This window comes from Sesamum indicum, linkage group LG3 (assembly GCF_026168435.1).
Source record: "Sesamum indicum cultivar Baizhima isolate 11 linkage group LG3, ASM2616843v1, whole genome shotgun sequence".
Taxonomy (NCBI): Eukaryota; Viridiplantae; Streptophyta; class Magnoliopsida; order Lamiales; family Pedaliaceae; genus Sesamum; species Sesamum indicum.
Genome location: NC_142659.1, coordinates 708,886 through 731,134, shown reverse-complemented (window position 1 = coordinate 731,134; position 22,249 = coordinate 708,886). Strand labels below are relative to the sequence as shown.

At 34.6% G+C, this 22,249-nt stretch overlaps 4 protein-coding genes across 5 annotated transcripts; 2 read left to right on the top strand and 2 right to left on the bottom strand.

Moving 5' to 3' along the window:
• Positions 1-1,993: 1,993 nt before the first annotated feature.
• LOC105156884 (uncharacterized) lies at positions 1,994-3,690 on the bottom strand. Its single transcript, XM_011073134.3, has 2 exons — positions 3,350-3,690; positions 1,994-2,567 (listed from the first exon to the last, which is right to left on the bottom strand). The coding sequence occupies exons 1-2, from the start codon at positions 3,595-3,597 to the stop codon at positions 2,339-2,341; spliced, it is 477 nt and encodes a 158-aa protein (XP_011071436.1). The 5' UTR covers positions 3,598-3,690; the 3' UTR covers positions 1,994-2,338.
• A 7,792-nt stretch (positions 3,691-11,482) lies between these two features.
• On the top strand, positions 11,483-12,028 carry LOC110011768 (uncharacterized). The gene has a single exon (XM_020692984.1). It carries the CDS (start codon positions 11,483-11,485, stop codon positions 12,026-12,028), a length of 546 nt encoding a protein of 181 aa, XP_020548643.1.
• A 1,340-nt stretch (positions 12,029-13,368) lies between these two features.
• On the top strand, positions 13,369-16,208 carry LOC105156881 (oxaloacetate tautomerase FAHD1, mitochondrial). Its single transcript, XM_011073131.3, has 7 exons — positions 13,369-13,701; positions 13,777-13,942; positions 14,422-14,474; positions 14,712-14,774; positions 15,192-15,242; positions 15,311-15,428; positions 15,888-16,208. The coding sequence occupies exons 1-7, from the start codon at positions 13,495-13,497 to the stop codon at positions 15,995-15,997; spliced, it is 768 nt and encodes a 255-aa protein (XP_011071433.1). The 5' UTR covers positions 13,369-13,494; the 3' UTR covers positions 15,998-16,208.
• Positions 16,209-16,288: 80 nt separating this feature from the next.
• Positions 16,289-21,074, bottom strand: HEB2 (condensin-2 complex subunit H2-like protein). Of its 2 annotated transcripts, none has more exons than XM_011073133.3 (11): positions 20,672-21,074; positions 20,472-20,571; positions 19,167-19,273; positions 18,942-19,084; positions 18,425-18,866; positions 18,204-18,331; positions 17,784-17,957; positions 17,632-17,685; positions 17,281-17,382; positions 17,017-17,178; positions 16,289-16,773 (listed from the first exon to the last, which is right to left on the bottom strand). In XM_011073133.3, the coding sequence occupies exons 1-11, from the start codon at positions 20,859-20,861 to the stop codon at positions 16,453-16,455; spliced, it is 1,923 nt and encodes a 640-aa protein (XP_011071435.1). In that variant the 5' UTR covers positions 20,862-21,074; the 3' UTR covers positions 16,289-16,452. The 2 variants fall into 2 exon arrangements, with proteins under 2 accessions (XP_011071435.1, XP_011071434.1); XM_011073132.3 differs by having other exon boundaries at positions 18,156-18,331; positions 20,672-21,073.
• Between the last annotated feature and the right edge of the window lie 1,175 nt (positions 21,075-22,249).

The following is a 22,249-nucleotide window of genomic DNA, read 5'->3' as shown; positions in this document are numbered from 1 at the left end:
ATGTTATATTTATTAATTTAAGAGGGGTAAATGTTACATCAAGAATAGTTTAGGGGGCAAAATATATTTTACCCCAATTATTATTAACAAAACACAAGTACAAATATAAGTGAAAATAATATCTCTTTAACCTAAGTAGACAAAACAATCTTTAGTCAACTATAAAATTTATTGTTTTTCAAAATTTATTATAAAGTTTGTTTCAAAAGTATTTTTTCCCAAAACACAGTCCATTTAGGTGTTGTTTGCGTTTCACTTTTTTAACACGCTACCAACATTTGATTTTTTATATTATTTTTTATTAAAAAATCATTTTTTTCAAAAGCAGAAATTTGTACAAACACTCCTATCGTTGATCGTGTTGATCTTCATCTCCTTCAACCACGTGGTCCAATAGATTCACAAGTTTTTCCTATCAACAATAATATTGTCATAAACATGTTCTTCTATTTTATTGAATTGTGTGATTTTTAAAATTTGTTTTACTCAAATAGAAGTATTTGAATTGAATGGAAATTATGCTCTATTCTTCTTTTTATTTTACATTTGATAGGGGAAATACAATAAATACATTTTAAAGAACAAAATTGTCCTCTAACAATATGAAAATGTCAAAATACTCTATAGATCCGCATCTTTTTTAGCCTAATTCGTCTAACTCGAATTATCAGATTTTGATATCCGACCCATGTGATGGCTATTTACAGGACATATGATTAATGCGGACTCTGACGTATAAGTTTTATACTTTGGGGGGCCATTCACAAATATCCATTTATGATACTAGAATTGTCCTATGTGACTCCTATAATCTCGAACGAACTCTGACTTTATGATCAGAGGGTTTAGTTGAAGGCCACATTGGCAAACCTAATCTTTATGTACAGGCCGACCTCATCCATTTAGATCAAATTAATGGACCCTAATTTAGAAGGCATTCATGTCAACACCAAATTATTGCCAGATCATCACTAAGTCTTGAGTACCTTGACCCGAATCAATATTGTTGTAATATATAGAAGGATAATATATATAGGGAAAAAGTATTATTTTAGTCCGCTGAGTATGCCTAATTTTAATTTTAGTCCGATAACTATGTCCATTTTTGTTTAGGTCCAGTAACTTATGAAATTGCTTACTTTTAGTTCTCTAGCAGATTTTTGGACAATTTTATCCCTATGCAACTTTTGAAAGGCAGTTTTAGTCCATATGCACTCATAGGGGTAAAATTATCCGAAAATCTGCCAGATGACTAAAAGTAAGCAATTCCGTAAGTTACTGGACCTAAACAAAAATGGACATAGTTATCGGACTAAAATTAAAATTAGGCATACTTAGCGAACTAAAATTAAAATTAGGCATACTTAGCGAACTAAAATAATACCTTTCCCTATATATAGAAATAAATTATCTTGTTGACGTGGATAAGAAATGTAGAGTAGAGAGAATATGAAAAATAAGCACAATTTTACCAATTTCCCCAATGTCCTTTTCTATTCATACCTTTATGATATTTATAGGCCTTTCATGCAAGGATGATATCAATATTGTTGTTAATGCTTTTTAGGTGAAAAATCTCCTCTATCCCTAAATAAATATGGATGTGGTCTACAATTTTTTAGGTATTCTTTTGATTTAGTCAACATTGGTTTACTTCTATCCAATTAATCCATATAATTACAATTAGGGATTTTATTTAGGATTTTCCCTTTTTACTATATGATGTTTAATTTTCTCATCATAAAGTCCCTCAACTTTCAACTTCTTTATGAAAATTTGGGAGTTTTAAGGGATTTTTTGTTTCTCGTGACTTTATTAATTGTGTTAACTCTTGGGTAAATTTGATCCCTAACGTGCACGAGAATCTTGATATCAGAATCAAAACCCATTCTCGTTGATAGAAGTGAACTATGGAGAAAAAATAATTGAATTTATAAAAATTAAAAAGATACAGGATTAAAATGTTATTTTAAAAAATTAAAGGACAAAAACGTCAAATAACATAATCTATAGGATCAAAAATACATTTAACCCGTATTTACACGCTTACGTACTCATAAAGATACATATGACCAACTATTCTCAATATTTTTGCATTGTCTATTCCATTTTATATATACATGCCATGTATACAAAAATGATGTCATTTATTTTATTTATTTTTTTTTATATACATGGCATGCATATATTAAATGGAATAGACAATACTACATTATTTAAAACCAAAAATCCAATCCGACCATCCAAAAAGATGACAAGAAAATTGCACATAAGTGAAATGACAAAACTACTCCAAACTTTGGGGGGGGGGGGGGGGGAGAGGACTAAAATGAAAAGGTCATATACAAAATGTAGCAAGGGTAGAAAAGGAATTTCCTGGGCCTTTGCCACTGCGGGAAGAAGTGGTGGTGGTGGTGGGCAGTTGCGGTGGTGGTTTCATGGCAGCCAATGAGCAGTTGTACTCTCTCGTGGTACAACCACTCTTTGCAGTGGTAGTGTTAGTCTCTTCTTCGTCCATGAACATCTGCCTGCACCTGCACTCCACGCTGCAAAATGCCCTGTCCCCTCTACATATTCAAGTACAGTACAATATTTATTAGTAATAATTCATTGTTTTTAACAAAAAAAAAAAAAACCCTTATTTTGAAAAAGAAATGAAATAAGATAATAATAGCCAATATCATAATTAAAGTTCTGGATATGATCCCAAAACAAGATTATAACTCATTATATAGGAAAAATTGTATTTTACGTCTCATAAATTAGTCATTTTTCTAATTTTGTTTTCAATTTTTTTTTTTAGTTTGTAGTTTGTAGTTCAAAACTTTAACTTCGTTAAATTTCTGAGAAAACATCAGTCAACGTCCCTCAACACTTAACGGAGCTTGTGCGCTGCATCTGATGTTTTCTCCAAAAATTTAACGAAATAAGACTTGGGACTGAAATTGCAAAAAAATTTGAGTTGTGGGATGCAAATAACAAAATCAATAACAATGAGACTAAAATGTCAAAGTGCTAATTAATGGGGATGTAAAATGCAATTTTTCCTCACTATATATATATATAATGTAAGCAAACGTTCACATCGATTTGAAAGGTTTAAGCAATATATATGCCCCAGTGACTCTTCATTCTAGCAATACGTCTTTTTAGGGTAAACTCGTAAGACTCATACGAAGCTACAACCGACAATAACTCGCGCAATAGGGTAGCAATCGAGGCGCGAGCCGTATTAATATGTTTTGATTTGCTGATTTGATTTGCCCAATTCCAAAAGAAAGATTGTCTGTACAGCAGAAAAAGGTTGTAAGAATTGGGACAAACATGGATCAAACCCTAGCTAGCTTACTTGTACATGTAGATGTCTTTGGCAGGCAAGAGCTTCTGCTTGCAGAGGAAACAATGATCAAGAAACGCAGCTGAACTACTACATAGGCTTTTCCTTCTTACAAAACCAGGAGAGGAGGGTGCTACAGCTGGTAACTTTATCATGATGCTTCCTTTGCTGCTGCTGCTCATCACTAACTGTGGAGCTTTCTTTGCAGATTGGTCCCTGTAGTTTTCCAATATTACACTAAGTCCCACCATTTCATGCATCTTAATTCCCGGCCAGTGCTGGTGGTGGAGGAGGAGGTTTTGCTGATGAAAATTAAATAGAAGAATGGTGGGTTGGGGGGGGGGGGGGGTTTGGGGGCTGCCCCGCCAACAGAGGATATATAAAGAAAAAAGTAGTATATGAGAGCTAGCGTAGCCTACGAGCTAACATTACCTGCTTGTTAATTGCCACGTAAATGGAAATTTTACGTATATATAAATGATTAAAATTAAATTATAATGTTTTGTTATAATTAATTATATTATGATTAAAAATAAAAAATCACACTTTACTAATTGATTACAGCTGTGCATCAGCTATTAATTATTATTTCTGCAAATAAGATCAAAATATTAGTTACAATTAAATAAAAACCATAGTTACCATTTTGGGACAATTAAAATCATAGTAAAATATTAATTAACTGTGGTTGTAATTTAAATAACTCATAATCATGACAAAAAATATTTATCATATATAGTTGAATAAATTAAATTTTTATATCAATTTTATCTAATCATGGTTATTAATAATTATTTACGGTTGATTTGAGTCTGTAGCCATTAGAAATGCAGACAATAGTAATTTTTTTTTTTCTAGTGGATTTATATTTCACTTATGGTTAAATTAGAAATTAATTCTTTAAAAATTATCCATTTACAACCATTTAATTATATGGAATTTATATTAAAAAGATATTAATAATACCAATTTGAATATTCAATGTGATTGAATTTTGGAGTGAATTTAGCCTTATTCATGCCATTCACTAAGGGAAATTCTTTATCAAATTGAATTTGATCAATTGTAGATGCAATTAGTTATTTTTTAATTAAATATAAATAAATCACATAATAAATATATTATATACTATTATTTCATGAACTTAAGAACTTTGTATTCAATATTTCTCATTCTTCATCACATTGTAAGGCACTTTATTAATTTGAATTGTTATGGTTCGAGTTTTGGTTTATTAAGTTTTAAATATTGTATGTGTATTTAAAGAAAATATATTTAATTTGAATTGAAGCCCAAAGTCACTTATTAATTTTTAACAATTAATTATCATAAAAATACCCTACAAAAAATGGCTTAATAGCAATGGGAATAAACGAGTCAGCGTCGAACAAATTAACAAGTAAAATTCTCATTGTTAATCTATATTATAAAATACAAAAAATTACTTGCTAATGAATTTAGCAACAAAAATTATTTTCTAATAAATTATTTAATATATATATATACATATATATTAGCAACGAAATTTTTATTACTAATTTGTTCGATATTGAATTTAATATTAAATTTTTTCGCAACTATTAAACTATTTTCTTATAGTGATAAACAACGTCCAACGAGCAGAACATTTAACTGAATATCTTGAAATTATAAACTCTCGATTTTATTACTTGATCTGGACCTCATTTTTACGCCGTTCTAATTTATTACGTTTTTATTTACTTCTATATGAATAATTAGGCTAGATTTTTTTTTTAATCTTTAAAATAGGATAAAAGCTGGCTACCAAACCCCTTAGGCTTAAACTTAATTATGAATTATTTTTCATAAAAATAAGATATTATCATTGGCCACTTAATCATATGATTCCTAGAGCTTATACTAAAGAGACATTTCAACTCTCTATATATGTAGCATTTGGATAGACATTGTTGAATAATAATTAATTAGCTAGATTGACCATCTCCTACACTTTCACATCTCATAGACTTTTGATTGCTTGGGGAACTGTCTATGTACTATAATTGAGGTTTTTCACTTATTATTAATTAAGTTTTATGGAGATGAAGAGAGAAAAACAAAGATAAATAAGTGCGTGTTAGAGATAGTATGTATGTTCGGATTTGTTTTTGGAGATAATTTAAAATAAGTTCTGTATGTTTAATGTTGTGTTTTGGGAGACAAAAATTACTATTCATTCTCAAATCATGTCTTTTTTATATATATTTATGTATATGTGTGTGTATATATATTTATATGTATTTATGCTAAAATAGTTAAAAACATCCAAATAAAGTGTTTTTGAATTATAACAAATATTGGGTATGTTTTGACTCGTCGTGGAGATAACTTGAAAATGAAACCAAATACAATGATTTTCTCTCTCGCGCGCACATATATATATATATATATATATATATATATATTGGAGTGGGATAATTATGAGCCCAAATAGTTAGGGGGAGCATTTGGAAAGAGGGTCTTTATTTATGATTGTTTTAGAGTATAATATTCAAAAAAAAAAATTAATAAAGCCAAGAAATATATTGTTAAGATTAATAATATATAGAGAAAAAGAATATTATTGAAAAAAAATCGAGTGTGAAAGGCATCATACGTTATAATCAAGAAAGGACTAAGATTGGAAATTTGGAAACTTAATTTTGCAACAATATAAAAACAATAGGATATTAAATTAAATATAATTTTTCGAAGCAAAAGTAATAAAATAAAATAACGATTCTTTTTTTTATATATAGTTTTTAATAAAATAAAACCACGATACCGTAAGGTTAGAAAATTGGAAAATAATGAAATTCAAACACAAAATCTGTCATATATTGAATAAAATTAAACATTAAAAATACATTTCATGCAATTTTTTTTCATTTAATTAGAAAATAGACAAATTGCATTTCCTACTCATCAAGTTGCCACATAATTTCTCCATAATCCCCACATATGCTTAATAATTTGTCTTTTATTGATCAGGGACAAAATAATACATCCCTAACCACATCCCAAATCTATTATTTTTATTTGATTCCAAATAAAATTTTAAATAAAAAAAATTTAAAATGATAATTTTATTATATTTAAATTATTAAATATCACTCCTAAAATAGCAAGTGAAAAATAATTTTATATATAGATCGTATCTAAATTATAAATTTGAGGAAAATTTGAAAGATAATTTTTTTTTTATCAAATTTAGAAGGGAAAAGTATTATTTTAGTCCGTTAAGTATGCCTAATTTTAATTTTAGTCCGATAGCTATGTCTATTTTTGTTTAGGTCCAGTGACTTACGAAATTGCTTACTTTTAGTCCTCTGACAGATTTTCGAACAATTTTACCCCTATGAGGGCATATGGACTAAAACTGCCTTTCAAAGTTGTATAGGGGTAAACTTGTCCGAAAATTTATCAGAGGACTAAAAGTAAGCAATTTCATAAGTTACTGGACCTAAACAAAAATGGACATAATTATTGGACTAAAATTAAAATTAGACATATTTAGCAGACTAAAATAATACTTTTCCCAACTTAGAATAAGGAGAGTACTATACATAAAGGAGACCCCACTTAATTAAAAGGTTATTTAAAGTCAATAAAGGCAAGAATTTGGTTGTAAGAACAAGTAACACCTATGTGCCACATCTACCCACTCAACCTTATCATAAACAATTGGATATACATCCAAACATGAACTAGAAAATTTGCAAGTTATTTCAGTTTCATACATAGATATTATGTCATTACTCAACCTTTTTCTTCATTCCTTGTTTGGCCATCACAAATATCATTGGAACACATCAATCTTATCAATCAAGTAGATACAACAATGATTATATATATAAATAATTCGAAGAAATACGATTTTTCGTTATGATCAATATTACCATACATGATCAAAAGAAAATAAAAAAAGCCCGCAAGAAATACAAATTATTTATGGTTGTCACTAGCAGTTATATATTTCTGCAGGTGACGTAAAATATTAGCCATCGTTAAAAATCGTGCTAAAATATTATGATCATAGCTAAAATTGTGTCAAATATTGATTAATAGCATCAAAATTTTAGGTTTTCGCTTTGATTTTGCTTCATGTTGTAAAAAATATTAATTTTTCATAGTTTTTAAATCATATTCATTTATATAGTGTAGCTAGGGAATAACTTGCTTTTTATGTAGTTATAATATGATTTAATTTTGTAATATAATTAATTGCAAGTATATATTGATTGAATAGGTTCATTTCAGTCCCACCACACATATTTGTTTTCAATCAAATCATATGTGTTTGGATTAAGAGCATATATATTTTATGGAGGAAATATATTTTTAGTTTCATAAAATAGGGATTTAATATTTTAATTTTTTATTTTATAAAACTTTTAAAATAGTTCTAAAATTTAAAAATTCAACACATTTAGTCTTTTGTTTGGAATTTTGAAAATGATCCCAAATTTACAAAAACTCGACAAATTTAGTTCTCTATTTTATGGGACTAAATGTGTCTAATTTTTTAATTTTGGGATCATTCTAAAAATTTCGTAAAATAAAAAATAAAAAATATCGAACCCCCTTCTCTATCAAACTAAAAATATAATTTCACCTATTTTAATTTATGAAAGTAACTCTTGTAAACATATAACATCATTTGGAAGAATATTTTGCCACTCACCATTAAAGTCATTCCAAACAAGTACAAGAATTTGAACTCCAAGAAACTATATACCTTTTCTATCTTGTTTTGTAATTTTCTACAATTATTCCAAAATTTCACACTTATGGGATAATATTGAATTTGTAGGTGCCCATCACTTCAACAAGTGTAGTTGATAGAATGTACCAACTTATTCCTCTTATGGAGAATGAAATAAATCAAGATTGATAAAGGTTTTGTCCAACTTTTTGAATGTAGCAAATTATGTTCCTACTCGTGAACGTGAATGACGTGACATACAGTTGGACCGATCTTATCCTATGAAACCTACTTTACCAAAGAACTTGGGAGTATCCACTCATTTATGTTGCCTTTGTTTCTTCGCGCGTTTCATCACATAACCTACTGAATTCCATGCATTTCATATGTATTTTTGCTTGATTACTGTCAAAATTATTACTGATTTAAGCATCGAATTGCTAATTAGTATTTTATAGGTTAATTCCCTAAAAAATTTTAGGATTCTCGATCGACCCTTCAATATTTTATCATATTTTAAAACTCCGATACCCATAAGACTATCTTCTCAAGTTTGATGGTGGATAATTTAGTTCTTTACTTCAATATATTGGAGGTATCTTCAATATCAAGAACTTTACTGGAAATTAATATACAAGATTAAGTACTTCTATTTTACGAAAACTTTATATTTTATTGTCGATAAAGGTAAACAATATAAAAAATAAACCATAAAATTGTATAATGTAGATAAATGAGATTAACATCTTGATACTTTTCACATTTAATGTTAGAAAATCTTAGAACAAAAAAAAAATTTGAAAAAAAATAATGGGGTTAAATTTTGAATATAAGAAAAGATAAGGGGTCAAAGTGGCAATTTTTAGGTTTCGCAGCCAAAGAGTAATGAGTGGAAAAACCAATACATCGGACTTTTCATTTTTCACTAGATTGGGCCCCATCTTGTAATTGACATCATCATTTGGACTATTGTGAATTATTGGGCCACGTTTGTGTGGTTATAAGGACTGTTGGTGCACTGGGCCCATTCCCATGTTGATATCACCCATAAATTGGATACAGTATTGAAGGCGTGTTTGGTTGGTGATAGCGATAGAAAATAACATGAGACAAAAATTAAAAAAAAAAAAAAAAAAGAGATAAAGCTATGTTTGGATAAAAGAATTTCAAATGACTCCAAATCCATACTAAATGAATTTGCAATTCAACACTGTGAAATATTACAAAATAGGAATCCAAAATTTTGAAATCCTTTATAACATGATGGGAGTTTTTCCTGACACGCAATCATATGATAAATGATCCAAGTGCCCTTGAGAGAGAATTGACAAGCAGAATACATGTACATGTTTTTCATGTAAGTTATCCATAGCTACCAACAGAAAATTCTAGTCGAACCAAATTTGATTAAATTTGATAATTACCTTACTCTTTCACTAAATTTTATTCCTAGTGTGCAGAATATATGGAAAAACGACATTATTGGAGTGCCTATGTACGCGATTACGCGGAAACTAAAAGCTAAGCCAATATTCCGACAGCAACAGCGCAATAAAGGAGATCTTTCGGAGAATGTACGACTGGCTAAAGGATTTCTTGAAGAAGCACAGATCTTGGTTAGCTCGGATAGATAAAACGACCTCTTTCTACTCCTGAAACACTGTTGTCGTTTGGTATACGCCAAGGCGGTAAAATGGAACAAATCATGCTACAGCAGCGAGCAAAGATGCAATGGATGAAGGATGGGGATCAATGTTCACGAGTCTTCTTTTGCAAGATAGCTCAGCGACATGCCACTCGGAGAATCTTGCAAATAAATGATGAACACGGGACCACCTACTCAGAGCCAGGAACGGTTATTCATGAGTTTGTCTCCTTCTATTAGGCTCTGTTAGGCGAAGAAAGATGGAGGCAGGTGATAGATATCCGGTATCTGAGGTCATAGGCTAGACATGTCCTCAATGAGGAGGAAGGGCTTCAGCTCCTTACACCCGTCACTGTAGTTGACGTCAAACAGACAGTGTTTGACATTGCTGAAGATAAAGCACCTGGACCGAATGGGTTCTCATCGAGGTTTTATAAAGCTGCCTGGCCAATCGTGGGTCCGGAGGTTACGAAGACAATCTTGGAGTTCTTTACCACGGGAAAACTGCTGAAGCAAATCAACACCACACTTCCGGCACTTATCCCTAAGGTACATGCCCCTATGATGGTCACAGATTTTCACCCTATTTCGTGTTGTAATATTTTATATAAGATTATTGCCAAACTTATTGTGCAAAAGTTGAGTAGGGTGTTGGATAAGTTGATAAGCCCTTGTCAGGCTCCCTTTATTCTTAGTCGTAGTATTGGAGACAATATACTATTAGCACAAGAACTATTTACAGGCTACAATCAGGCGCGCCTATCTCGTAGATGTACACTGAAAGTGGATATCCGAAAAGCTTATGACATGGTAGAATGGGATTTTCTACTTGCAGTGTTACACCTGTTTTGATTCCCAACTACGTTCATTAGGTGGATAGAGGAGTGTGTCACGACACCCTCGTTTTCTGTCAGGTTGAATGGGAAACCTCATGGTTTCTTTACTGGATTGAGAGGGCTACGGCAGGGGGACCCTTTATCGCCATATCTGTTCGTTCTTGTAATGGAGGTTCTGCATTTGATTCTTTTGTAGATAATTGATCAGGACATGCGTTTTTCTTTTCATTGGAAATGTGAGCCTTCTCGATTATTTCAACTTGGATTTACAGATGATCTGTTGCTGTTCTGCAAAGCTGATATGGACTCTATAGGGGTCTTTAAGCACGAGTGGACCTATTCGTTTCCTGGTCAGGTCTCCGGCTTAATGTGCATAAGAGTCATCTTATCATCTCTCGATCTGCACAAGAGATACGGGAGCAGCTGTTAGAGATGCTCGGCTTCCAAGAAGGGCATCTTCCGATGAGATACTTTCGACTTCCTCTACTTTCCTCTAAATTATCATTAACAGACTGCCAGCCTTTATTATTGAAAATCGATCGACACATTAAAGGTTGGGAAGGAATGAGATTATCGTATGCTGGGAGGGTATATATTATTAAATCTGTCCTTATGGCGTTAAGTATATATTGGGCTTCTGCATTCATCCTACCTAAAGGTGTTATAAGGGAGATTGAGAAGCGTCTGAGAGCTTTTCTGTGGAAGGGCACAAGAACCAGTGGATATGCCAAAGTAGCATGGAGGGATGTCTGTAGACCGGTGTCGGAGGGGGGTCAGGGCCTACGGGACATCGCAACTTAAAACCGTGCCTTGATGAGCAAGAAGTTGTGTGATGTTGTTCGATGTGATAGAACATCAATCTGGGTAGAATAGTTATATAACGGGCGGCTACATGATAAATCTGTATGAACGGTCACTGACATGGTGGTTCGTGGGGCTGGAGGAAACTCCTTTGATCGATGGTAGACTATCAGATTGGTAATGCGAATTCATTTTATCTGTGGCATGATCCATGGCATCATCTTGGTCCCCTTATTGAGAGATTCCCACAGGGTCCACGTATGCTTGGGCTTCGGACTACGGACAAGCTCAGCAGTGTTATTATAGAGGGGCAATGGCATTGGCCTCTTGTTATGTACATTGAGTGCTTGGAGATTTTGCATGCATTGCCAATAATTCATGGCGAGACATATCGCATTATTTTGCGATTTGAGACGGGACGACTTACAGTTGCATCTCTTTATAGGCTATTGGACCCACCAGGACCCAAGGTAGATTGGTCTTCATTACTCTCGGGTTCTCTGAAGATCCCCAGGCATAATTTCATCGTATGGCTTGTGATTTTGGGAAAACTATCCACAGCTGATAAACCATGGCTATCATACCTAGGCGCCTGTATATTATGTGATGAGGACGCAATGGAGACACATACTCATCTATTCTTTCGATGCCGTTATGCCAGAAACTGCCAAACAGCGATTCGATGGATTGTTCGGTTTGAATGACCTGATAGAGAGTGGTTACGAGACGTTGAGTGGGCTGCAAGGAAATGGAGAGGAAAACATATGGTTAACTTGGCTTATCGTGCACTCCTGGCTGCTTGCATTTACCACATTTGTAGGGAACGAAATTTGAGACACTTTAAGCATACGGAGCGACCACCGAATATAATAGCCACCATTATTGTGGAAGATATTAGACAGAGGATTATTAGTGTTAATTTATCTCGTTCTGCTAGTTCATGTGCGTTATATAGATTATGGAGTATCTCTTGGCCTGTCGAGGAAGAAACCACCAGTTGAGTACTGTTGTACTGTACGATCTTGTTTTATTAATAAAACTTACATTTACCCCCCCAAAAAAAATAATAATGTTTTGACGATGCTAGAAGAAGCTTTGAATGAGACATTCCTCTGTTTTGTTTTATTTCTAACTGTCCAAATGTTCCACACGACTAACATAGGGATGATTTCTCTGAGCTGCTGATGCTGCGATTCCCTCAATTTCCAAGCTTGCATGAAAGTGGTGATGTTTGTGGTGTGTGGCAGAGTGACATTAAGTCTGGCGGCGAAGTAGTTCCAGGCTTGAAGAGCATGTACACTATCAAGAAACAAATGTTCAACTGATTTTATATCAGAACATCAGCAGCACTTGGATGCCAAAGAATACCTCTTTTCTGAAATCTGTTGGCTACTGGGATCCAGGAATTGAACAGTCTCCAAACGAAGATGGAAATGGTGAGGAGAATTAGTGGAGACCATATATGTTCCCATGCTGACTTGGTTGAAAACTTGCCATTTTTTGAAGTGTGATGGGAACAGAAGCCACCATTTCAACAACGTGAGCAGGCAGGAGACTATGCACCTGTAAGATGTCCCACTCAAAATTAAGACATAAATGGTTCACTAGAACAAATGTTGTATCTTCATGCCCAGCCTTATGCCAAAATGAGATAGTTCCATCCCCTAAACTCCAGAACATATTGTTTTAGGCGTTTGATCTAATCTTGCAGAGTTTTCTCCAAATAAGGGAATCATCTTTGTGAATCTAGCATTGCCTGGGTGTTGATCATCACAATATTTGCTGAAGGTGTATTTACAGTCCGAATGTCCACCACAACTTGTATTGATTTCGCACCACTATTAAATATAAAACACAATCCCATTAATTAATCTAAACACTTTGTCATTTTTACACAAAAATTTGTGCAAACTTAAAAATATATATTTTATGCTAAAAATGAAAAATGAAAACACAAAGAATACAAGAAATCATGCAAATCGAACAAGAGTATTAAGGTAACGGACAGAAAACATTATTACCGAACAGGCCTTAACAGATGTACTACTAATGAAGCGCAAGGCACAACACGGTTGGAACGTACAAGTAGTTCTGCGGGCAGTACAACTGAACGATAAAATTGAATTGTCTCTCTTTCTCTGAACCTATACGTACAAGCCGCCGATCGCATATGTGTGCTTCGATCATCAGACCATCGCCGCCCTGTCGTAGCGCACTTTTCGCCAGCAATAGAGCCACTAAAACAACCTTTAAAGCCCCGAGGATGGCGGCGTCAGCATCGGCTTACCAGAAGCTTCTGACCGTCGGCACCAAAATCATCGGCGTCGGCCGTAACTATGCCGCACATGCGAAGGAACTCGGGAATGCCGTGCCTAAGGTATCTATTGGATTTATCTGCATTTTCATGCTGAAATGTTTGGATCCTTTGATTTGATTTGATGCGTTCTTGAAGGAGCCGGTGCTGTTTCTAAAGCCGACGTCGTCGTATCTGGAGAACGGCGCTAAAATCGAGGTGCCGGAGCCGCTAGAGGCGCTGGATCACGAAGTTGAGTTGGCTGTGGTCATCGGTCAACGCGCTCGAGACGTGCCTGAAGCTACGGCCATGGACTATGTTGGAGGTACACACACATACACGCATACATATGTGTGTTAGTGTGTTTTGCAACGCAATAATTTGTTAGCTTGTTTAGTATTCCAATCCTTGGTATATTTCTATTCCTCCCAACATTGTCAAGATGTAGCCAGTTTTGTTATGCGGATCAAATAATTTCGTTGCTGACGGGAAAATGCTCTACTTGTTCAAGACCTGCTAGGGATACCAAAGTAGAAGCCTTTGTGACTTGGTGTCTGGTTCAAGTTTCATGCTGTATTCTTGATATGTCTAGCTAAAGCCAACGCATAAACTGACTCCAAGATCACAATCTCTTTATCCTTCATAAAAACTGAAAGACATAACTGAATAAAGCAATCTCTTATAGACGCCAGAATTCTTGAGACGCTGTAAAGTTCCAACCTTTTTGTCAGATGAAAGTCTGCTAGTTGTCTCATCATCTGAATAGGTTATTGAATGTGTGTGCAACTCTTTTCCGGGTTCCAGGTTATGCTCTTGCTTTGGATATGACGGCAAGGGAGATCCAATCTACTGCTAAGGTTTGTGTAAAGTTAGCATTTTGTAGTGAACCATTTCTGCATCTGTATTATCTAGTTTAGAAGTGCACTTTCACCCTACATCTCAAATAGATGATTTCTTTTCACCATATTTTTCTGCGTGTGTCTTGAATTTTAATATTTTCTTTTGCTTTTAGTGGACCGTCTTTATATTTCTCCTTTTTCTTGTTTTTTTTAACTTGCTTGTAGTTTTTTCACGTTTTCAATTTTCTGCTAAAGTCTGCAGGTCTTCCATGGTCCGTGGCTAAGGGCCAAGATACCTTCACTCCAATCAGTTCTCTTGTAAGAACTCAAACTTTGTACTCTTTGACTTTCATTTCTTGATATATAGTGCTAATTATAGTCAATCTTGCATCTGATTGAAAGTGAGAAGTATGATTGTTCTTTGTTGTCTTAACTTATATTTTGGTAGAAGCATTTAAAGAAAAAGAGGAAAAAAGTATCTGCAGTCTCTGTTATACAAAGGATTTAGCCTAACTCCTGCTTTCTATTGCCTTCCAGAAGATAAGTTTTGTCCTTTTTTTTGGGAAATTGAAAGAAAAGCAATTTCATTTCAAAGAGTAATGGTGGAGGATGAAATTTTGGTCTTGAATCTTAGCTTATGTTATAACACATCTAACTTTGTTCACGTTCATGTTTGTAATCACTTCTTTCTTCTAAACTTCTTTATCCTTAAATTTTTTAACTGTAATTCTGCAGTTACCCAAGTCCATGTTGCCAGACCCTCACAACGTAGAACTGTGGTTAAAGGTACTACCTGTTCTTTACTTGCATCTGCTTCATACTCCAGTGCTGTCAATTCATCCTTTTTCTTGTAGGTTGATGGAGAAATACGGCAGAAAGGATCAACTAGTGATATGATATTTAAGATCCCATTCTTGATTAGCCACATCAGTTCTATCTTTACACTACTTGAGGGTGATGTCATCCTGACAGGTAAAAAGAAAGGCTGATTGCTGCTTGACTCAACTACATGTTTATATGCTAGTCGCAAATTTATATATACCTATACAGTGCCATATATTTAAGTTATTCGTTTGATACTGCTGAATGTCAAGCACGTTAGAGGATATGATGGCTGTAGCCTGCGGTTGCATCAGCTTAAGTAACTACACAACTTTCTCTGTGTCTGATCTGTCAAACACATGAATCATATTGCGGCATTCTTATCTTGTGGCTGTATTTTCTGTACCATCTGCAAGCATTCATATCCTTGTTTATACTGTTAATCCAACTCCAAGATATTAAACTGAATTCTGGCTGCATATCATCCGACTCATCCAATAAGACATTACCAGTAATTTGGATACCTGTCATCCACCCTTCATAACTTTTACATCTGTTGGACCTTCACCTTCTCATTGGGTTCCATGGTGTTATTGTTCTACCATGCAGGGACTCCTCAAGGTGTTGGTCCTGTTAAGGTTGGTCAAAAGATTGAAGCTGGAATAACAGGCCTGTTGGATGTGCACTTTGATGTTGGAAGACGCCATAGGCATTCATGAGCTAAACGCACCCATCGTAACAGCATTCAGGGTTTATATTTTTGTAGAAGCAGGCTGCTGAAGGTCATTGGAATTTGGAAATTATAGATCGTTTGAACGTGTTAAAAACATTTGTTTATTAGCACATCTAGAAGCCAAAATTAGCTTCAATAAGTTATAACTCTATATAACATACATTGAATTCTCAGAATAATTTGAGAGCTTCATACCACTTCTTTACAAGGAAGAAACAAGAACCTAATAACCTGTAAGAGACTAATGATCCTTCTGATGCAACTACATGTGACCGAGTTACAGAGAAACAAATGTTACAGACATCAGCTTTTAATTCGTTATGTCAATGATTTAAGGTTACAGAAAGAATAAGTCACCTTGTCATCGTCATTTTCAATTTATATGGAGATACAGTCAGATTACAGAAAATATATAAGATTGCCTTGTTAAGAGGGCCGGGGTCACCCCACAAAATGCATGTCCAATGGTGCAACTATTCTGGACTTCCGTCTCTTCTTGCCTTCAGGGGTGCATCTGGATCTGCTTTGTTTTCCCAGAGTTACTGAGAATCTGTAACTTGAGGAAGATCCTTGTGGTGATGAATTAGCAGCAGGGCGATTCTCCTTGCCGTTGATTTTGCCTCTCTTTCTAGAAGACTGAAGTGGTACTCCCTTTTTCCTGTCATTACTGAGCAATCGAACATAGAAAGGATTCACATCTGAGTGGCAAGTCGATGTAATATTTGGGCTGCTTCTGACCAGATCAACATCTCCATTGTTCACCTGCACAAAGAAATATGAAGAGAAATCTACAGGTAATCCATGCCAAGCTACGTAATACTTCCCACTTCACCAAATCCAGCAGTACATTAATTGAGAAGCCTAAATTATAAGCTACTGTTTTTTGGATCTAAAGCCATTCCTGAATAAAGGAACACCTTTGTAATACCAAGCAAAGCAACATATGTTTACTAACTTATCTCCTTCAATGAAAAGAAAGGTCAGATTCTTCAATGGAAGGATTACCAATTGCAGAAGAGCAGAAAATGTTCTAGCAACATCATGCTTCTCTTGACCCTTGACTACTTCTCCAAACGACAAGGCATCATTCCCACCATCTCCTTCCACAGATAGCTTGTCCAAAACTCTTTCACCATATTTGTGAATGTCAAATGGGGGACGTGCATCCTGCCATAAATGGCTAATTATCAGAAGATGATGTGAACCTGAAATACTTGGGGAGGGGTGGGAACATTTGCCAAGGATTAAAGTGTTAAAATGAATGCACACTTGTTCTTCCAAGTTCTGCTCAATTCTTTGCTTCCACGTAGAAACCCTGGTGGCCAATTCAGTCTGCTTCTCATTTTCAGCAAGGGTAGCAAGAAGAGCATCCTACAATGATAGGTTTACAAGCATGTATGATATGAGAAAAACTCAACCCCTGTTAATGTTTCTATCTTGCTAATTGAAATTATTGTCTGCACGTAGTAGCAATTACAGTGGTAGATGTGGGTACAAAATAATCATTGCTGGACTTATTCCCTCCAAGAAAAATAGTCTTAGATTATTACTCACATTTTCCTTCATTAGCAATATCTATTGTCATTGTTAATGGAGGAAAGTTGGAAAATATGTTCTTACCAAATGAGACCGGCAAAGGTCTTCAAGATTTGCATGAGCATCTGGATCTTCATGCTGCATAAGTAGAAGACCGACGTATTAGAAGTCCGTGAAGGCATCCTGCTAATGTTTCTGCTTTTAATGCAGAGTAGGTCTAAGCAAATTAGTCAAACCTTTTCTGGACGTGGAGGTACATCTTCACCGTTGAAAGTACCATCAGGTATGTCAAAATCTGGTGGCCCGATATCTGGATCCCCACCATCACATCCATCATCCTCAGTATTGATTTCCAGATTAGAGAAGGCATCGTTTATTTCCCTCTTCCCCACAACTAGTGATTGCCGCAGCTGCAAATAGCAGTTTCGTTTATGAAAGAAATGAAAGCTAAGATGCAAACAAAATACAAAGCAGCAACCTTTTCGTAATGTGAAAGAGATTCTCATTTTCCAAGTTTCTCCGAGACACCATATTTCGCTTCCCAAATTTCAGTTATTGTTTATAAAAGAAAAGAAAGCTAAGATGCAAACAAAATACAAAGCAGCAACCTTTTCGTAATGTGAAAGAGATTGTGAATTTCCAAGTTTTTCCCTTACACCAAATTTTGCTTCCCAAATTTCAATTAACTCGGTGCTAATAGGTCCACGAAGTTTTGCAAGAGGAAATTCCACACTTAAAGAAAGATGTTTCCTGGAACCAATCTCTGGCCTCCTATTGGTGTTCACTGCATGTGGGCAAGAATGAGTTTAGAAGGCAGTATGTGGGAGATACACCAGATTCTTGTAAATTTGATGAAAGCAGAAAAATCCAGAATAACCTCTTTTGTAAGGTTTGACTTTCAAGTTCCCTGGTTCATGCGGATTCAAAGGTTTCCATGGATCGTCATCATCATCAGAATCATCAAAATCTCCAGGTTCTGAATTCCCATCTCGCATTCTAAATCCATCATTGTCTGAAGGAAAATCATAGGCAGGAGGAGAACACCCAGTACTGCAGTAATTAGATTCAAATCCACGATCAACACGAGGTGACTGGGCTAGATTTGCATCCTGTTTCTTTTTAACTGATAACTTGGGTTCATTTCCCTCAGATTGTCTTGATGGTGACTGAAAGCTCTTGCGGCCCTTAGAAGTTGCAGAGCTGGCCCTGTAGACATTACTTTGCCCTTTGCCAACTTTAGAATCAAGAAAATTGTCAACTGCAACAGCATCACAGGGGTCCAGCAGAATGAAATCCCGGTAAAGATCATTCGTGGCTAACTGCAATGATAAAAGAATCTATTATTTTTCAACATGGATATGCAAAAGTTGTCCTACAATGCAACAAGTATGTACCAGATAGGACTCTAGCTCCCCAGCATCACAACCAGAGTCTAAGCAATCACCTTCAAGCACAACTAGATTTGCTGGTGGCCTCACAAAGTGACTGGGTAGCACATCTCTGGAGGTGGCCCTATCCAGCAAATTCTTTGCTTCCACTACACCACGAGTTAATCCAACACATTCAACTCATGCAATATACTATCATTACTGCAAACTACAACGAAATAAACAAACTACCTTGTATGTTATCTAACCCCCAAAATGGATCATCCACTTCATCTTTTGCAGAATGTGCACCACTTGCACCTTGTTCAGCAGATGCGCTTGCTGCTTGATCTTCCTGACTGTTAGAATAATGCCCATTAAACAATAGTTTTCCAACTCGAGTTCAAGGGATAAAACATCCCATATTGAATTTCATCCATAAGATTTCGGGATAGCGAATATGAAAAAATTCCCTATTCACAATAATCTTTTTTCAGCTAGTGGACTTTGGCAACCAGTAGAATTGATACTTTTGCAAATCTATTATTCAAGTAACTAGATACAATATGCATTTTGTAACTAAGATTTCTATCTCATACTAAACATTCACATCCCAGTTTTGCTCCCGAAGAAGCTTCCAAAGAAATTTACGGGTACCAGATCCACCTACAGCTCCGGAAACTGAAATTTTCTATTTGCACAGATACCCCAGGACTTGCAAACTAAAGTAACCAAAGGTTAACATTTGTAGGGTTTTGGATAGGAAATTTTTTTCTTTTACAACATTGAGGAAACCACCCTGATAGACAAACGTATCACTTGTATATTGTTTTCGGTTTACTTTCTGAAGCAATTAAACAGAAATAATCATCTACTTCCCATCACCTCTCCAAAATGAGATTGAAAAGCCAAGCAAGCGGCTTTAGCTTCGCCACATACATCAGTTTGCCATGTTTCCTAAGACGCTAAAGCAAACAAACTCAGTCTAATGCTCCTTTTGAATCCAGTAGATTCCTACACCCTGATGCTACACAATAATATTTACACTCAGATGACCAACCAGAAGCCTTGAAGCCACATCCAAAGAGTTAACCCTTGTTCACCAAGGACACTATGGAAAAGTTTAGAAAATTTAATGGTACTGCTGCAAATCTTGTTTGGCTTTTCCACATACAACACCTTTCTAGCTGCTGCAAATCTTCTTTGAGCTATCGAAGTACAATACCTTACTAGGTAAAAGTTAGCTTAACACTCTCCCTCGAATCTCTTAGGGTGTGGAGAATTGAAGAATGCTCACTCCTTAAGAATTTGAATAACATTCACGAAATTTTGTTATCATAATTCTAGCTCACGCCAAGCTTGCATATGTTAACAATAGAAACCAACAGAAGACAAATAAAATCTTGCCCAAAGCTGTAAAATCAAAAGGCAATAGAGAAAGTATGGAACTTCCACTCCAACGAAAGAGAGCTACACCTTCAAAACCCTCAAACAAAGCCACAAACTACAGAATAATTGAAGAAAAGACAAAAAACATAAAGGAGAAAGAAACCGCACCTTTTCTGGGAAATGAAATCCAAAGCATGCAGAACCAGTGAATACAAATACTCCACCTTCCTACTATACACCTGCACAGATCCCTGAAGCAGCAATGCAGCTAGAAATTCGACCAACACCGAAATCAGTTCATAAATAAGTTCAAAGAGCTAAAAAATTTACCCTCATAAAAATGACTTTCTTTAAGTAAATTAATTTACCTTCCGCAAAATTTACAGAGAATATGGCATCCTCGTCGCTGGAGATATGCCCTGAGCAAATCTTGAGTAAATACTCCTCCAAATTCTTCGCCAAATCAACGGTCCAATTCGACTCGAGGTCGCGAAGAGGCCGTACTGTTTCAAGAAATCTCCCGGAGGAAGACTCAGGATTCTCGCACTCGTTATTCATTTCTTGCACATAAATTCAAACCTTCCATTACAGATACCCCTTCTTTTCCGCTGAGTTATACCACAACAAGAAACCTAGGGCTGGAAAATTGGGGAATTTTGACAACTGGGCTCGTTACTATCTGCTTCTCCAGATGGACAGAAAGAGCATTTGTGTGTGTGTGTGTGTGAGAGAGCGAGAGATAGAGAGAGCGAGAGAGAGAGATTTTGAAAGTTTTGGGTGAAAGCTTTCCCGCTTATGTGAGAGAGAGAGAGAGAGAGAGAGAGAGAGAGACAGAGATGGGCTGGGCTGGGCCTCCCATATTAGTCCACTTGTCCTCTCATGTCTGGGCTTTACATTTTCTCTTTTTCTCTCTTCTTTTTTTTAAAGAAAATTATTTATATATTTTCTTCTATTTTGAACCATTAATTAATTTCCAAACTTTGAGTTAATTTAATTTCTCATAAAAATTTCAAATAAAAATGGATTAAACTTTTCCATTATACATTTACTAGACATCGTGGCATGTCGTCTCTGCGTGCATATAATAAATAATTTTCCACATTTTAAAAGTATATTATAAATATTAAATAAATGTATTAAATATATTAATTTTGCAGTTAAGTTAATGTAAAATTTGAAAAGTTGAATAAGTTAGTTATCTTATCAGTTGAAGGGCATTTTTGGAATCACAAAAGAATTGTACAACGGTCTCAAAACTGTCATTTTGCGTCTACAGCACCTCTTTTTTTATAATAGTAAGTTAGGGATAATTACACTTCTCTCCCCTAGAATTTGGTATAATTACATATAGTCCCTCTATTAGTTAAAATTTATCGAATTTTTTTATATTAACAAAAAAATCGAAAAAAAATCTATATTTACCTCCGACTGACTTATTATTGACTTATAATACGTAAAATAAATATATTTCTGACCAAATTATTCTCATATATCTTCATGCATTAATACATCGGAGAAGTTATATCTTCACAGTTATAAAGGTAATTTAGTCCAAAATAAAATATTTGATTTGCAATAAGTCAGTAATAAGTCAATCAACGGTACATATTAATTTTCATTCCATTTTTTTTTATTAACATCAACAAATTCAATGAATTTTGACTAATGGGGGGACTTATTTGTTATATGAAAGCAAATATAAGAAATAGTAGATGTAATTTTTCAAATCATAGAAAGTTTATATATAATTACACCAAATCTGAGGGAAGGGAGTGTAATCATCTCTATAAATTAGGATATTCTTGGACTAAGCTTAAGTATGCTAATCGAGATTTATCTTGCTAATTTAACTTAATTATGTTCTATTTAATATTTAATTAAATTAAATATATTTTCTTGTCGGTCCTATTTTTGGAAACAAGTGTCATCTAGTGCACTATATTATT

What these genes read in the sequence shown, in the direction of transcription:
- LOC105156881 (XM_011073131.3), top strand. Translation starts at nt 13,495, where the DNA reads ATGTGTGCTTCGATCATCAGACCATCGCCGCCCTGTCGTAGCGCACTT. An exon ending in AGATCCAATCTACTGCTAAG is followed by an intron (nt 14,475 to 14,711) that starts GTTTGTGTAAAG and finishes TTTCTGCTAAAG; the next exon opens with TCTGCAGGTCTTCCATGGTC. An exon ending in TCACTCCAATCAGTTCTCTT is followed by an intron (nt 14,775 to 15,191) that starts GTAAGAACTCAA and finishes GTAATTCTGCAG; the next exon opens with TTACCCAAGTCCATGTTGCC.
- HEB2 (XM_011073132.3), bottom strand. Translation starts at nt 20,861, where the DNA reads ATGAATAACGAGTGCGAGAATCCTGAGTCTTCCTCCGGGAGATTTCTT. An exon ending in AGTCAAACCTTACAAAAGAG is followed by an intron (nt 18,332 to 18,424) that starts GTTATTCTGGAT and finishes GCCCACATGCAG; the next exon opens with TGAACACCAATAGGAGGCCA. An exon ending in ACCTTTGCCGGTCTCATTTG is followed by an intron (nt 17,383 to 17,631) that starts GTAAGAACATAT and finishes CTATCATTGTAG; the next exon opens with GATGCTCTTCTTGCTACCCT.
- LOC105156884 (XM_011073134.3), bottom strand. Translation starts at nt 3,597, where the DNA reads ATGCATGAAATGGTGGGACTTAGTGTAATATTGGAAAACTACAGGGAC. An exon ending in AAAGACATCTACATGTACAA is followed by an intron (nt 2,568 to 3,349) that starts GTAAGCTAGCTA and finishes TTGAATATGTAG; the next exon opens with AGGGGACAGGGCATTTTGCA.
- LOC110011768 (XM_020692984.1), top strand. Translation starts at nt 11,483, where the DNA reads ATGGTAGACTATCAGATTGGTAATGCGAATTCATTTTATCTGTGGCAT.